The following is a 16972-nucleotide window of genomic DNA, read 5'->3' as shown; positions in this document are numbered from 1 at the left end:
ATCGAATCCAATTCTGACCACAGGACCCAGATGGCTCTGGAGGAGAAAGTGAGGGTGGTGACTTTGCATAGTATCTCCTCATTTACATGACATACTGATACAGGGAGGTATGACCATAAGAGATATTGCAATTAGAAACAAATGTTGAAATCTTTTACACTACTAAATTCTAAGTAGGGAATATATAGAAAAATATAGGAAAAAATAGCTGTCTAGTAAGAAAATGTTATCTTCACCTGTGATGTAAATTTACTCTTATTATTCCATTCATAAATATAAATTCAAGGGGCGGCTAGGTGGCATAGTGGATAAAGCACCGGCCCTGGAGTCAGGAGTACCTGAGTTCAAATGTGGCCTCAGACTCTTAATGATTACCTAGCTGTGTGGCCTTGGGCAAGCCACTTAACCCCATTTGCCTTGCAAAAAAAAACAAACCTAAATATAAATTCAAAACCTCATTCCCCACCCCCCCACCAGCTTAAAGTATTCTATCTGATTTCAGTTCTGTAGAGGGGAAGGAATTTCCCTCTTTGCCTATATTCTCCTGGGCTTCTATTATGCTCCAAAAGTAGACAAGTCTGCAAGTTCGACCTGGACTCCCATTGTGGAATATAGGCTCACTTGAATATCAGCCCAGTCAGCCCTCTTTTGACTTTCGGTCTGTGTCTGTCTGTCTGTCTGTCTGTCTGTCTGTCTGTCTGTCTGTCTGTCTGTCTCTCTCTCTCTCTCTCTCTCTCTCTCTCTCTCTCCTCCCCTCCCTTTGCCTAGTCTTTTATTATTCACCCTCTGTCCTCAAGGTGATTCCTGTTCCTCTTGGAAGAGAAAAGGTTTTAATCTGTAAACCTTTCAGTCTTGTGAAAATAAATCCTACACTTTTAACTTCAGGGCTAAATGTGAATTCTTTCACTTGTGAGATTCCTCAAATCTTAATTGACAATAATACCATTATCTCCCTGATAGCATGGTCTTCTTAGGGAAGGATAGACAAACACCAACCTGTTATGTACCAACCAGTTACCAAATCTACAGCTGCTAGCCAGTCTACAACTGGTAGCCAACTTCTTAGTAATGAGCCTCTTCACCCTTAACTTGTCCAGTCCTCAGATGCCAAGCCCATACTTGAAGCTTTCCCTGCATTATAGAACTTGTCAGAACTTTTGCTTCATTGACAATGTCTTTAGGAACCCAAGGTATTCCTCATTACAAAAGGCAGCAAAATAGGAATATAGTCAAGGAGCTGGAGTCAGCTTGCAAGAGCCTATTGTTAAATTAACAGTAAGAGCATTTATACCTTGAAAACTGGCAAATATGAATGACAAATGTGGCAAGAAATATGACATAAGGTATAGATTTATTGTTTTGTTGATTTCCATACTTAATAAAGTGATAGAAGGTTAATAACGCAAATTATACCTAAGATTTTTGTCATCCATGCTTTTTCTCTTAGCCCCGAGATATGATTGTTAAGCATTTACAAGAATCCATCCCTGAATGATGTGAAAGTTTTTTTTTTACCAAAATCACTAAATGACCTTGATATTTCTATTTCTTATCTATTTAGAACTATAAACACTGCTTTTCATTTTCTGTTGGAAAACCTGGAGACCTAACACAAGCATATGAGATTTTCAACATGACCAATGGCAATAAGATAATTTGGAAAAATCACCATGTTGGTGTTTATGTATTCAAAATTAAGATCATTGATCCAAACTACAGGTATATGACAGTTTTTATGTAACTTGTTAGTTAAGTTAGTTTCTGTGTCACTTGATAGTTAAAAACCTTGCAGTAATAATAACAGCAATAATAAAATCTAAGTTTAAAGGCAAACCAAGGAAAGAAAAATTATTTTTTAGTAGTATCAAGTAATTGTCCAAACTGATAATAAGATCTATGGGTCAAGCAAACATTTTTAAGGTGAGCAAATCTCAGGAAAAGGCAATAGAGGAAACTTTGAAAAAAAGAAACAGAATGGAGAAGTAGATGATAAAAGAAGCAGGAAAAAAATGGGATTCAGAGTACAGGTGGAGCAGTTTGCTTTAGATTGGAGAAAAACATATCTTGAAGGAAGATGTGAAAAAGAAAATGGGAGTCAATTTTGGGGGAAAAAAGAACAGTGAAGTGTTCAAGTTTTCCATTTAATCTCTACACTTTCTTCTACCTTTGAATTCTATGGTCTATTTTTTTCCCTATTGCTACTCTTACCTTTCCAAAGTCAAGGATTGTTTTGCATGTTTATCTCTGAATTCCTTCAGAAATTCAGCACTTAATTAATGCTTGTTGGATTGAAGATGATGATAAGAATATATGAAGGAACACCCACCCTTTCCCAAAAAATGGCTTCAATTCTTTTCCATGAAGTAGGAGACAAAATGATGAAAATAATATTCAAATAAGGACAGAAGAAATCCTTTACATAGTCATGTAATTAAAATATCTAGTCAGTCCAATTCACTATGGTTGGTCTACAATCCTGAAATTGATATACAAATTGTAGCAATATTGCCCCAAAGGAAAAATTCTTTGCCTATTTTCCTTAAAAATGCTTTCAAAAACAGAGGTTTCAAACATGCTGTGGCCCACAACACTCCTGAGTAGGCTTAACCAGATTAATATATAACTGGGAAATATTTTACAAATAGAATAGGACATAGATGTGGTTTTCCAAGTCAGTATGCAACCCACAGGCATCCTGTTGTACTGTTCCTATTTGAGTTTTGATACAACTGTTCTACAGTATTAGAAAATGAATCCCAAAAAATGAAAGCCTCAATAAGTACTGAGTGATACTGTTAATAAGAATAACCACTTGAAATTTAGAGAGATGTTCATTTTTAAAAAAAATGTTACCATACAATTTTCTTCTTTCATTAAATTCCAAACAAAAAAAGTTTAGATGTTTTGATTGGACAAGATTAAACCAAATAACTCATGTTTGGTAACCATGCCTTTGGTAACTGTAACTATGACTGAGAAAATTTAATTCATCAAGTACTGCTGAGTTCCTGCTATATTGAAAATGTGTTTAAGATGTCTTTCCTATTCTCAAGAGACTTGTTGGAAAAACAAAATATAAAGATATAAAACAGTTCAATTTTCTTAAAAATTGACATAAAGTAGGCTACAAAGTAATCAATAAGAAGATATTGTAAATGCAATAGGAATTCAAAGAAAAGAAATCACTTCAGCCTTCCTGATATCTTTATCCAAATCTGATCTCTCTCCAGAGTTTACTTCCTTTCATATACTTTATGTCCCTAATGATCTGTCTACAGTCATACCTTCCACAGTGCAGGGGTTAGGGACAGGGTACCCCCATAATCTGGAAAATTCATATAAAAAATTTTGGACCACCCTTCAAACCAGGGAAGAAGTCTGAATCATGATGTTATTAAAAGCTAAAAAAGGTTGATATTATACAGTAGTTTTTGTATATTTTATGCATTTCTGAATTTCTAAACTTTTTCTGTGTTATCTGCTGGCCTTATTGTATTGTCTGTTTTGTTCCTCAAACTCCCCCCAAAATTGCCATTTAATTTCTTATCAAAACCTCAATAGGAAAGTTTCAGTGAAGAAGAGATAATTGTACTCTATGTCTCTTGAACACATTCAATGCTTCCCTATCTTTTTTTTGTTTTCGTTTTTTGCAAGACAATGGGGTTAAGTTGTCCAAGATCACACAATTAAGGTAGTTATTAAATGTTTGGGGTTGGATTTGAACTCAGATCCTCCTGAGTCCAGGGCCAGTGCTCCACCTAGCTGCCTCTGCTTCTCTCTTTCCATAGAGAATGGACCTTATTAAGTGGTTTAAATCTCACATTATATGATTTAATTGTATTCATATAGATTGTATAGAAATTGAATTTTTGTCATGTTTTCCTCATATTAATTTTAATATTTTTTATTTGTAGCTTCTGTGACCTAACAACCACCTTTGCAATTGAGACATTCGGCATAATTCCTGAGTAAGAAAACAATGGGATTTGGGAAAATAATTAAAACATATTAGATCTCTTTATCAAGGGCAGTGGTGGGGGAGGCTAAGGAAAGTTGAAGAAGGAGAAGAAACCAAGTCAATCTTTAAAAAGTCTGCCTTCTCTAATCTCTGTTATCAAGAATATAATTTACTGTATAGCACATTGAAAAAGAAAAAGAAAAAAATTGGGAAAAAATAAACATTTGTGATTTTTAGGTATCTGTAAATAAATGAATCGCAAATGACTGATCTGGAGGACTAGGTTGGTTTAGGAAATGAACCTTATTTTTTTTCCCCACTGTCAAGCACTGCAACTCTTCTTTTTCTCTATATATATCTTGGATTCTTGACATTCCCTATGCATCATCCTCTCCTCCCTGCTCCCCACCCCACAATTATGCTGATATGGCCTGCTGGTAAAACCATGGAAACACATAGTTCAGGACATTTCCCTACTGCTTCAGCCCAAACTGAAAATCACTGAGTCAAAGAATGCTAATAACTAAAGTTGTGGTAACTTTGCTTCTCTCTTCCCAAGGCAGACATTCCTTTTTTTTTTCTTTTAAACTAGGGTAACCAGAACTATGAACTCCAATAGTTAGCTCTCCTTGTCCATACTAATGTAACAGCCCTTCAACACTCAGAATGTTTGGGAATGTGATTACAATACTATATTTCCATGGTCCCATGAGGATTTAAGGCCTTCTGTTAAGGAAGTGTCAGTGATAGTGTTACTGCCCAGCTGAAGAGAATATTCAAAAATCCATGTCACAAGCATGATCCTCTACTATAATGTGCAACTCAAGATCTGAATAAAGTGGGAGATATTGTTGAATCACTTAGCCAATACTAATTAGCCAGTATTTCAGATGAAATATTTAAAATCTTCAAATAATTTTCAAATGGGGAAATACTTGAGATATTCTATTTTACATAAACCTCTCATTTTACAGAAGAGAAACTGAGGAAAAGAGGTCAAAAAAAGATCACAAAACTGTTACTTTGTTTAACTGATAACATGACCCTTAGTGACCTAATGCTGTCACTTTTTATTGTTTTAAATTTGACATTCCCTCAGACCTTCCAGAAACCTGTACCTGAATTCTAAGACAGTCACCCATAAGATGAGGTGTAGTTGATTTTAGTAGCTCAAACCATAATATCTTCCTTTTACCTAAATACAGTAAAACTTCCTGAATATACCCTCAAAGCAAACATTAGCATCTATTAGACTATGTGATCATAAGGAGAAGAGACAAATGGGATGTGAGAGTGACAAAGGCAATGTGTGGCGCAGAGTGTTGGACTGATCATGGACTCATCCTCTCTAAACTAAATATTCACAAAGTGACAGCCCCAAGGCAAAATGAACACTAGAATTAATGGCACGGGATTAGAGTATCTCACTGAGTGGGAACAGTTTGTTGCTAATTTGGAGGAAAAACTGAGCCAACACACAGTTGGCAACAGTGGAGCAGAAAAAGAGTGGGTAGCTTTCAGAGATCTGGTGTACAGCACTACATTTGCTCATCTGGACCAGAACACTCACAAACACCAAGACTGGTTTGATGAAAATGATGGGGGAAAACAGAAACCCTTAAATTAAAAATGACAACTCCACAGGGTTTACCAGCATCCATTTCTAAGAAGACAGCATTTAATTCCATCAAAATTAAAGTACAAACAGAGCTTAGAGAGATGCAGGACTCTTGACCCAGTAAGAAGGCAGATGAATTTTACACAGTCAGCAATAAATCAAAATGCTTTTCTGATGCCCTGAAAGCTATTTATGTGCCAAAGACCCATGGTGCATCTCAACACTCAGTGCTGGTGAATCCACACTGATTAACAATAGGAACATGATCTTGGAGAGATGGGCTGAACTCCATAGTATCCTTAACAGACCATGATCAATCAATGCAAAAACCATTGACCACTTACCTCAAATTGAAGTCAATCAGTCCCTAGCCAAAGTTCCAGCTGAAGAAGAGGTCATTAGACTCCTTTCAAGTGGCAAAGCACATGGTACTGATTCTATTCCAGCTGAGATCTACAAGATGGGGGATTCATTGCTCATCCAAAAACTGACTGAAATTTTCCAGTTTATATGGTATGAAGAGATTATCCCCCCAAGAATTCAAGGATACCTCCATCATCCCTCTCTATAAAAGTAAAAAGAGGCAATCACAGAGATGTTTCTCTCTTAGTCATTACTGGTAAGATTTTTGTCAGAGTCCTTCTCAGTAACTGATCCTTCATCTGGAAATTGGTCACCTTCCTGAGAGCCAGTGTGACTTCAGAAAGGGTAGAGGAACAGTTTATATGGTGTTTGCTTCCTGACAACTCCAGGAAAAATGCCAGGACAGGTCTCTATATAACATGTGTAGATCTGGCTTAGGCCTTTGAGGGTTTATGGGAAATTATATCACAATTTGGTTGCCTGGAGGGGTTCATCAGTATTGTTTGTCAATTCCATGATGGCATACATGTCCAGATTCTGGATAGTGGACAATGCTCTCAAGATTTCCCAGTCACTAATGGAGTGAAACAAGGATAATTGCTCCCACACTTTTTAACATGATGTTTTCAATCGTGTTATCAAACTCCTTCACTCAATTTGAACAAGGTATCAAGGTCAGCTATTGCACTAATGGCAAATTCTTCAACTTAAAGAGGCTACAAACCAAGACCAAAGTGGAGGAAGTGTTGATGCATGATCTTCTGTTTACAGATGAATGTGCATTCAGTGCAGCCTCTGAAGCTGAGATGTAATAAAAAATGGATCCTCAGACACTTAATAATTACCTAGCCATGTGCCCTTGGGCAAGCCACTTAACCTCATTGCCTTGAAAAAAAAACAAATCTAAATAAATAAATAAATGAATGAAAAATGGATCAATTCTCTGCTGTTTCTGCTAATTTTGGTCTAACAATTAACACCAAGAAAACACAGATGCTCCATCAGCCAGCACCACACTCACTATCCATATGTGGAATCATCAAGTACAACAAATGGAGATGTTCTGAATACTATGGATAAGAGGGATAACACTCACATTGCCAGAGCTAGACTCAGTTTTTGAGAGACTCCAAAAGAAACTATGAGACAAAAGAGGTATTAGACTAACTACCAAACTGAAGGTCTACAGAGCCATTGTGCTGACCTCATTGCTATATGCCTATGAAACCTGGACAGTCTACCAGAGCCATGTCAGGAAACTGAATAGCTTCCATTTAAATTGTCTTGGGAAGATTCTGAAGATCACCAAATAGAAGGCACTGAGATCATTTCTCAGGCTAAACTACCTAGCATTCTAACATTACTACAAAGAGTCCAATGTCTGGACACATTGTTAGAATGACAAAAAAAATTTTTATGGAGAACTCACACAGGGCAAGTGCTCACAAGGGGATCAGAAAAAGCAATACTGAGACACCCTGAAGGTCTCATTGAACTTTATTTTTTTAAAGTTATTTATTTATTTTCATCAATATTTACATGAATATTTCCAAGTTACAAAATTTCCTTCCACCCTCCCTTTCCACCCCCTCCCCTCAGCTGGGAACAGTCAGTTTAGCATTTTACATACATATATTGTTAAACATGTATATAAATTAGTCATTTTTGGCATGAGGAATTAGGCTTAAGGGAAAGAGATACACAAAAGAAAATTTTTATAAAGTGTTCATCAGATTTGGAAGGGTTGTTTATTTTTCTGTGTTTTGTTTTTCTTCCTCTTGTTGAAGATAATATAGTCCATAACCAATCAAATGTAGTTGTCCTAGCTCTCTGGACTGCCAAGAGGAGCTGCTTCCATCAAGGTTATTCATCTCATAATGTTGTGGTTGATGTGTATATTGTTCTCTTGGTTCTACTCCCTTTGCTCAGCATCAGATTCCCATAAGTCATTCCATTCTTCTCTAGAGTCTGACCCTTTATGATTTCTTATAAAACAATAGTATTCCATAGTATTTATGTACCATAATTTTTTTTAGCCATTCCCAAAATGATGGGCATCCCTTCAGTTTCCAATTCTTTGCCACTACAAAAAGAGCTGCTATGAATATTTTGCAACATGTAGGACTTTTCCCATTTTTTATAATTTCTTCTGGATATAGAGCTAGAATTGGAATTGCTGGGTCAAAGCAAATAAAGAGTTTTATTGATCTTTGGGCATAATTCCACATCACTCTCCAGAAACATTGAATCTGTTCACAACTCCACCAGCAATGCATCAATGTCCAATTCTCCCACAACCTCTCCAACATTGATCATCTTCCTTTTTCTCATCTTAGTTAAACTAATAACTGTGAGATGATACTTCATTGTTGTTTTAATTTGCATTTCTCTAATCAACAGTGATTTGGAGCATTTTTTTCCCATATGATTATATATAGCTTTAATTTCTTCACTTATAAATTTGATGTGATTCTCTATATATTTTAGAAATGAGACCTTTATCAGAACTCCTGGTTGTGAATATTGTTTCCCAGCTTTCTGTTTTTGTTCTACTTTTGACAGCATTGATTTTATCAGTGCAAAAGCTTCTTAATTTAATACAGTCAAAATCATTGATTTTGCAGTTTATAATGTGCTCTAATTCTTGGTCATAAATTTATCCTTTTTCCATAGTATCAGATGGATAGAGTATTTTTTTTGATCTATTAATTTATCTATAGTATCACTATGTCTAAATCCTGTACCTATTTTGACCTTATTTTGGTATAGGGTGTGAGATGTGGATCCATGCCTAGTTTTTGTCATACTATTTTCCAGTTTTCTCAACAATTTTTGTCAAATTGTGAGTTCTTATCCCAGAGGCTGATGTCCTTGGGTTTGTCAAATAGTAGATTGCTATAGTCATTTACTGCAGCTTCTTTTGAGTCTATCCTAAGCCACTGATGCATTACTCTTATTTCTTAACCAACAGCAGGCAGTTTTGATGACTGCTGTTTTATAGTATAGTTTTGGATCTGGTAGAGCTAGGCCACCTTCCTTTAAATTGTTTTTCATCAGTTCCCTTGATATTCTTGCCTTTTTGTTGCTCCAGATGATTTTGTTACTATTTTTTCTCGCTCGGTAAAGCAGTTATTTGGCAGTTTGGTTGGTATGACACTGAATAAGTAATTTAATTTGGATAGAATTATCATTTTTATTAGCTTGACCTAACCATGAGCATTTGACATTTTCCCAATAATTTAGATCTGACTTTATTTGGGTGAGGAGAGCTTTCTAATTGTGTTCATACAGTTTCTGGGCATTGAAAAACTTTAGAATTGATTGTACAGTGTGGAAGACTCTGGCATAAGACCACCCAGCATGGCATGCCCTCATCAGTGGGGGTGCTACAGTCTATTGAGGAAGATAGAATTGGAGCAGCTCAAAGGAAACAAGACATCCATAAGTTCAGAGTACCCACCCCAGTCATTCATATGGGTTATTTGTGTTCAAGTTCATATTGGTCTGATCAGTCATAGTCAGACACACAGCAGCTTTCTCAAACATAGTGATATAATTTTGGTTTTCTTCATAATGAAAGACAAGAACCAACCAACTTTGCCAAAGAAAGTTTTTAATTCAGAGGAATTGACTCTTTTCTAAAGTCAATCCCTAATGAGACAATACAAATTCAAGATGCAACAACTGAATTTTGAGTCATCCTTTTATTGAAATAATAGGAAATTAAATAAATATGCAATAGATACCTCTCTTATTTCCAAGGATTCATTTCAACAAACATTTATTAAGTACTGGAAATACAAAGAAAAAGTCAAATACTTCCTGTCCTAAAAGAATTTACATTCTGGGAGTAGCAGAAGATGAACCATACTGAACATGAACAGAGAAAAATGAAATAATAATACATGCAAAATAATGTCTGAGGAGATAGCATTGGCAAGTAAGGGGACAAAGATGGACTTTCTATAGGATGTGGTCTCTGAAGCAGACCTTTGAAGGAAATGAGAGATCCTATGATAGGGAGATAAGGAGAAAGTACAGCAAGAAGACTGGTTTGACTAAAACAAAGAACTATGCAATCTACCCTGAAAGGAGGGCAGTGTAGTAATCTACCCATTGTCAAGGAAAGAAATGTAATATCAATTATACATCAACTATAGAAAGATTATTTCCCTATTAGCTGTTGCAATAGCAAGAAAAATTAAATAATTAGCAAATAAAATTAAATAAACAATAAGAAAGTTAAATAATGCTTCAACTTTCATTCAGACTCCATCAGTTCTTGTGGATGAGAATTGGGGTCATCAAATAGAGTTTGAGAGTTAGTGAAAAGTGAATGAATTTACATAACCCCTGGGATTTAAAATTGCCCAGGATATATCATAGAAGGCATACAAAGTACACAGATTAAAAACCTGTCTCCTCCTCTTTGTCCATCAGGACAAGCTAGGAGAGGTTTTAGTGAGAGAGAGAGAGAGAGAGAGAGAGAGAGAGAGAGAGAGAGAGAGAGAGAGAAACAGATTGCCATGAGGGTTGGCTTAGTCCAGCCACATGGCATGGGGGACTATGCTGCTCCAGAGGACCTAGGCTAGGACCATGTGGCCTAAGGAAGAGAGGGAGATATAGATAATCCTTGCAAGGTTAAGGTAAGAGTCCAGAAGAGAGAGAACAAACCCGAGGAGGGAACAGCCCTTAAATGCACCTCTGTGGTAGGTTGGACAAAGGGTGGTGCTTGGGGAGTGATCTAGCACCTGGCTCCAGGTGTTCTCCAATAGGCAAGCTATGTACTGGTCCTTCCTGTCCCAAGGTGCATGATTTAGAAGTCCGACATGTCATTTCCTGTAATGCCAGCATAAACCTGATTATCAATGAGCAAGGTTAGGCAGCTGGAAACCAGGAGTTGGGGGGAAGGGAAGTTGAAGGAAAGGTGAACAATCCAAGGCCACTCCCATCCTGAAATGGAGTCACTCTGAACTACAGAACTCCCTAAAGAGGTCACATCTTCCTGCATCACTTTCTGGAAGGAGATAGAATTTTTCATTGTGACTTCTTTGGGATTGTTTTGGACCATTGTATTGCTGAGAATAGCTAAATCATTCACAGTTGTTCATCATATATTATTGTTGCTGTGTGCAATGTTCTCCTGCATTAGAAATTAGAAATCATCATTTCTGATAGCAAAACAGTATTTCATCACATTCAACCAATCCCAAATGGCTTCCCCGAAGTTTCTTTTTTCTTTGACCATTTTGGGATACAGATATTTTGCTAGGTCAAAAGTATGCACAGTTTTCTTTGTATATTTCTTTGTATATTTACAAATTGCTCTCCAGAATACATGGATCACTTCACAACTTCAATGAATTGTGCATTGATGTCTCAATTTTCCCACATTCTCTTCAACATTTGTCATTTTACTTTTCTGTCAAATTAGCCTTATTAGCATTTTATTTAAAATTGTGTCAATATTCATTAGGAAAAATTGGTCTACAGTTTTTCTTTCTCTGTTTTTTATTCTTCTTAGGTTAGATATTGGCACCATATTTGTGACATAACAATAATTTACATAGCATTGCAATCAGCTTTTTAAAATTTAATTAATTTATTAAATTTACATCTCTCTGGTTTGGGAGTTTGTTTTTTTAAGGACCCTATTTTATAACTTATTTAGTTTCTTTTTCTAAGATGGGGATATTTAATTTTTTTTCCTCTTCTGTTAACATGAGCAATTTATAGGTTTGTAAATACTCATCCATTTCATTTAGATTTGCCATCCATAGCATTCAAATAGAAATCTTCCAAGATAACATTATGACTGTATTTCTTTAAACCCTGATTGTACTGGTTCATTAAATTCCAGAATCTTAAGATTTTTCAAGGACCCTCTGCTCTACTTAATATTTTTACAACCTAGAATGAGTCACTTAATATCTTTAGATCTCAGTTCTTTCACCTATAAAAATAAAAAAAATTGAACTATCTAAGTAACTTCTCCAGTCAAGCAAGCTGTCATTTAGCTCCAGGATTGTTCCTATCTCTCTGCTGCCCTCCAATGACAACATATACACATAGCCTGAAATTTAATTCTTTGCTGGAAGCAAGTCCAGGACCAATATCCCCATCGCCCATGGAGTTGAACTACAAAACCAGTGCGGTTCCTTGACACTCATAAAATTCTATAATTTAATGAATCAATACAACCAGTGTTTAAAGAAATACAGTAATAATTTTTACCCCACAATTGCCTCAGTAGATTTCTATTCGAGTGCTATACAGATGGCAAATGTGGAATAGCAGCTCATCAAGTTCTATTCATCAAGAAAAATAAGTTCTTTGTTAATTGATTAGAAACATATTGGTTTATGCTATGTGATATCAAAAGATTCATCTGAAAAATACCAAACACTCAGCTATGTAGGATTTACTCAAGGAGAAAAATCCCTAGAGAGAACTATAAGAGAAAATACATGCCAAATAAATTCATATCATGCAGGAAAAATGTAGGCCATAAATTAAGCAAGCATAGCTGTATGTTCTTCATGTACTATGGGAAGGAAAGAAGAAAGGAGGGAGGAAGACAAGAAAGGAAAAAGGAGAGATAGAGACAGAGACAGGCAGACAGATCCTGTCTCAAGTTGCTTTGCCTATGTATAAAGCATTAGATCTCAAGTCAGGTCTGACTTCAGATTCACTTATTAGCACTATGACTGCATAAATCATAAAATCTCTTGTCTCAGTTTCCTCAGTAGGAATGTTAATGGCACTAATTTCACAGAGATGTTAATATAATATGACATGAACCTTACAAAACAATTGAGAAAGACAAAATCCAGCACATTATAAGTGCTATATTAATGCTCCTTTTTCCTTCCTTCCCAACCACTCCTGCACACTTTACCCTACAGGAAGTTTGGGGATGAGTGGAACCTTCTTCCCAAACACCTAATATATTTGCCCCTCCTCCATTAAGATTCATTCCTGAGTCAGTGTAGTCTCTCTCTCTCTCTCTCTCTCTCTCTCTCTCTCTCTCTCTCTCTCTCTCCATACTTATTAAATACATACATACATGCATGCATGCATATATACATGCAGCAAATTAAATTTTACAGTATTGGTTTATATTTTTTGAATACATTACATTTTCCTTTGTAAGACATTTCCATGCCCTCTTCATATCTTTATGTGATCCTGCATTTAAATCTACTCAGTTTTGCTAAATGTTTCATCACTTTCTTCAAGAGTAAACAGAAAAATTTCACTGTATTCTCTCCTCTCACTAATTTTTAGAAGATATATCCCTCATATAGGACTTTTGACTTTGACTTTGCCATGCAAGGAATTTAGAGATATCCTCTCCTTGCAAGTATCTGATAAATTTTGAACCTTTAAACTCATTTTTCCTGGGCTTCCAAAAGGGCATTTTTAAAATCATCTTCATAACTAGCGAGTTATTATAACTCTTCCATTTTTCCCCTAATGAAAGCTTACTATTTTTTTATTTCTCATTTTCATGTATTAGTAACATTTTTAACATATGTCATATAAGATAATCATAGGTCTGTGATTTCATCATTTGGGAGGAATGTGGAGTTGGGGAAACTTCTCTGATTGTAGATCAAAGGACTCATCTCCAACATATCTTTTTAGAGAATTTCTTGAGTCACAGAGAGGTTCTAGGACTCCCCCACAGTCACATAGTTAATATTCTATCCACTATCTTATTATATTACTCTTCATTTATATATTTATTTTTTTCATGCTCAAAACAAAGGTTAGCCTTGGATCTAGGAAAACCTGCATTCAGGGCTTGCTACTAATTTTGTGACCATTTGACCTCTTAGTGCTCAAGTCAGCCTCAAGTTAGTTTCCTGATGTACACTGCTCCTGATGAAGAGTTTCTACCTTGAGAGATCCTGATAGCCATGATAATATAGGTTCAAAAATGAATCTATACATATAACTATGAGTCATTTTTAAGTCACATTTAATTCTTTGTAACTCTATTCAGGGCTTTCTTGGCAAAAATACTAAAGTAGTTTGTCATTTTCTTTTTCAAACTCATTTTACAGATGAGGAAATTGAGGCAAACTGAGGGTTAAGTGACTTACTCAGGGTCATACAGGCAGGAAGTGTCTTAGGAAGTGTTTGACTTCAGGCCCAGTTCTCTATCCATTGCACCACTTACCTGCCTTTTACCTCCCATAACAGTGCCTGTTTCCAGATGATTACTCAACACCAAGTCTGTTTTTCTCTTCCTTGTTTATTCTAGAATTACTTGTTCTATAAAGTAGTCACCAACCTTATCTAAACATCTATACTTCTCATCTTAGTGAAATACTGTGCCAACATTACCCTGATATTTCCCTGGTGGGGAATAAGTTGACTAATTTTTTTTTTGTTTGTGTGTGTATACATATAAATATATACAAAATATATACACAAAGATTTCATATATACATACTTATCTAGTACAGTAATTTTTTTGCAGTTATGATCTCTTTTAAAATGCTAGTTGGATTAGTTTTTATCAGATTGCTACCTGACTTTATCTGCCCATTTCCTCTACTCATTTTCATGCATCAGTAACATTTTTAACACGTCACAAGATAATCACAGGAGCACATCACAATGATTTTTGCATAATGGGACTAAGATTCTGAAATTTTAAAAAAAAAACCCTGAGTTAAGAACAGAAATAAAGAACCAGTTAAAATAAGCTAAGGCATAATTAAGTAATTTTCTGTCATTTTGTTTTTCTGTTTCAGAACTGATTCCCTACTGGTTTTAATCTACATGTGTGTTATGCTATTTGTGATTATTGTATGCCTGGTTTTGAGCTACTTCCAATATTTAAAGTTTTTTCGAAAATTTATTTATGAATCAACTACAGAATTGAAAACAAAACGTAAAAGGAAATATCTTTAGCAAGACCTCAAAGCATATAGAGATTGCTTTCATATTTACTTCTTTGTTATTAAGGATGAAAGAAAAAAAACCTTCCTCATAGTAAATAAGTATATTTAAGGATCAAATTTAGCATATGAAAACTGTTCTCTGAGTTACCTCTAGATTTAAAATTCTTCCTGTTTTTCTGTAATATGTTTCCTTAAATACTATCTAACTTTTAAAAATTCTGAATCTCCAAGTGCTGCATTTCAAATAGAGCTCAGTTTGACTAGCATGGGTCCTTCAATGGAACAATTGTATTAAGTTCTAAAATAATTGATAGGCTGTAAGAAATTGACTGTTCAGATACACCAGTTTGAAGCATGTACCATTAAAAAACCCAAACTACTATAAATCTGAGAATTGCTAAGAAAACAAATTCACATTTGAAATGTTTTCTGTGTTAGTTTGGAGTTGGTCTTCTTTTCCTTTGTTTTACCTTGAAAGGCAGCACTTATTTGTTCTGTTGATGGTTGTTAAGTTTATAATTTTCAAAAAAAAATAATAGCTGATATTCTATATGTACTAAAATTCAGTCATTTTGAAATTAGAAATAAAAATTGTGTTTTCCCATTGATTTGAACACTGAATGATAATAAACCCATCTCAGCTGCTTTTCTAGAAGTTTTTTGGTAAATACTGTATTTCTTCTGCTTTCATTACTCTAAGGATTATTCATCTTTTTGCATTTGACAAGTGGCATTTAGAATCTGGAGAAATATGTATAAAGGAATTCTCTTTTTTAATCTAGTTAAATAATTTACGGAAGATTGTAATGAATTAATAAAATTTCAATTAATCTAGTTGATGGTCTTCATGAACTTCTTCAACAAATAGAACATACATGCACCTTCAATGGGAATACCTTCTACCTCTGAGTCAACTTTCTATGATATTTAGATAGCTTTCTGGTCTCCTACCTTATGAGGTTACTCTATGTATCAGAGTTCTGACTGATTTTCCCTAATGCCATTCTATCATCTCATTTGATCTATTCAGTCTTCTATCTAGTAGTCATAGGAACTGCCCCATGACTGACCAATTGGGCAACATTGCTGGCAACAGTTGGGCAGGGGCACAGTACTTCATTGACCTCATCAGCAAGGTAATTCACTGGAGTTCATTGACCTTATGAGTAGGAGCTGCTCCAAGACTGATCACTTGGGCAACACAGCTCACTCTCTCTCTCTCTCTCTCTCTCTCTATCTCTCTCTCTCTCTATCTATCTATCTATCTATCTATATCTCTCTCTGTTTCTTTCTTTCTTTTTCTCTTTCTCTCTATTTCTTTATTCTTGCCTTCCTTCCTTCTTTCCTTACTTTCTTTGCATTCTCTTTCCTTTCCCTTCCCTCTATCCACATATGGTATCATATCTTTATCTGTGGAAGCTCTGCCCAAAGGGATGCAAATTTTCATTGGGTTTACCAGGCAGATTTCTTAAGGACTATGCCTTGAACCCAAATCAGTCTGACTTTTAATGACTGTCAACCATAGGTCCCAGGCCAAGCCCCACTTGGTCATTAATTGGGTCCTGATTGCCTCAAAGTGAATGTGAATAGAAATAATTCCTCTTTGGCCAGAAATCCTGAGGGTCTTCCCCTTTCAGATTGATTTTTTATTAGGTTAAAGAGGTCATTCTTTGCCTCATTTCTTTCTTAACTAACCTTGATAACTGAATGAGCATTGCCTTAGTAAACTGAGACTTATTAAAGACCCTAGCTTAAAAAGGGCAAAGTCTCCCACTACAGGCAAAGCTATTTATAGTAAGCCTGATTCATATCTGACCACTGAGGAGAAAGTGAGGCTGGTGACTCTGCACAGTCTTTCCTTATTAAATTTAAGTCATTTTCTTCTTATGACATCACCTCTCTGATGCCATGATCCTCTTTTTTTCTGGTAATTTTTAAAAAATTTATTTAATTTATTTTGGGTCTTTTTTTTTCTTCTTTTTTGGTTTTTGCAGGGCAGTGGGGATTGGGTGGCTTGCATGTCACAGGACTGGGTGATTGTTGGGTTTACAAGGCTGGATATGGGCTTGGGTGCTCATGGCTCCAGGGCTGGTGCTTCATCCATTGTGCCACCTGGCC

The 16972-nt window shown here is 35.6% G+C and overlaps 1 protein-coding gene across 4 annotated transcripts in view; it reads left to right on the top strand.

Moving 5' to 3' along the window:
* The window catches only part of LOC141513238 (cation channel sperm-associated auxiliary subunit epsilon-like), a 193916-nt gene extending 178268 nt beyond the window's left edge, over window positions 1–15648 (top strand). For all 4 annotated transcript variants that reach the window (XM_074222866.1, XM_074222865.1, XM_074222867.1 and 1 more), the window contains 3 exons: window positions 1562–1719; window positions 3915–3968; window positions 14705–15648. In XM_074222866.1, coding sequence (XP_074078967.1) covers window positions 1562–1719; window positions 3915–3968; window positions 14705–14864 — 372 coding nt within the window. In that variant the 3' untranslated portion in view covers window positions 14865–15648. The remainder of the gene's footprint in view (window positions 1–1561; window positions 1720–3914; window positions 3969–14704) is intronic.
* The last annotated feature ends 1324 nt before the right edge of the window (window positions 15649–16972 follow it).

This window comes from Macrotis lagotis, chromosome 2, assembly GCF_037893015.1.
Source record: "Macrotis lagotis isolate mMagLag1 chromosome 2, bilby.v1.9.chrom.fasta, whole genome shotgun sequence".
In the NCBI taxonomy this organism is placed as follows: Eukaryota; Metazoa; Chordata; class Mammalia; order Peramelemorphia; family Peramelidae; genus Macrotis; species Macrotis lagotis.
The sequence above is the reverse complement of the archived record's forward strand: the minus strand, read 5'-3'. Positions and strand labels throughout refer to the sequence as shown.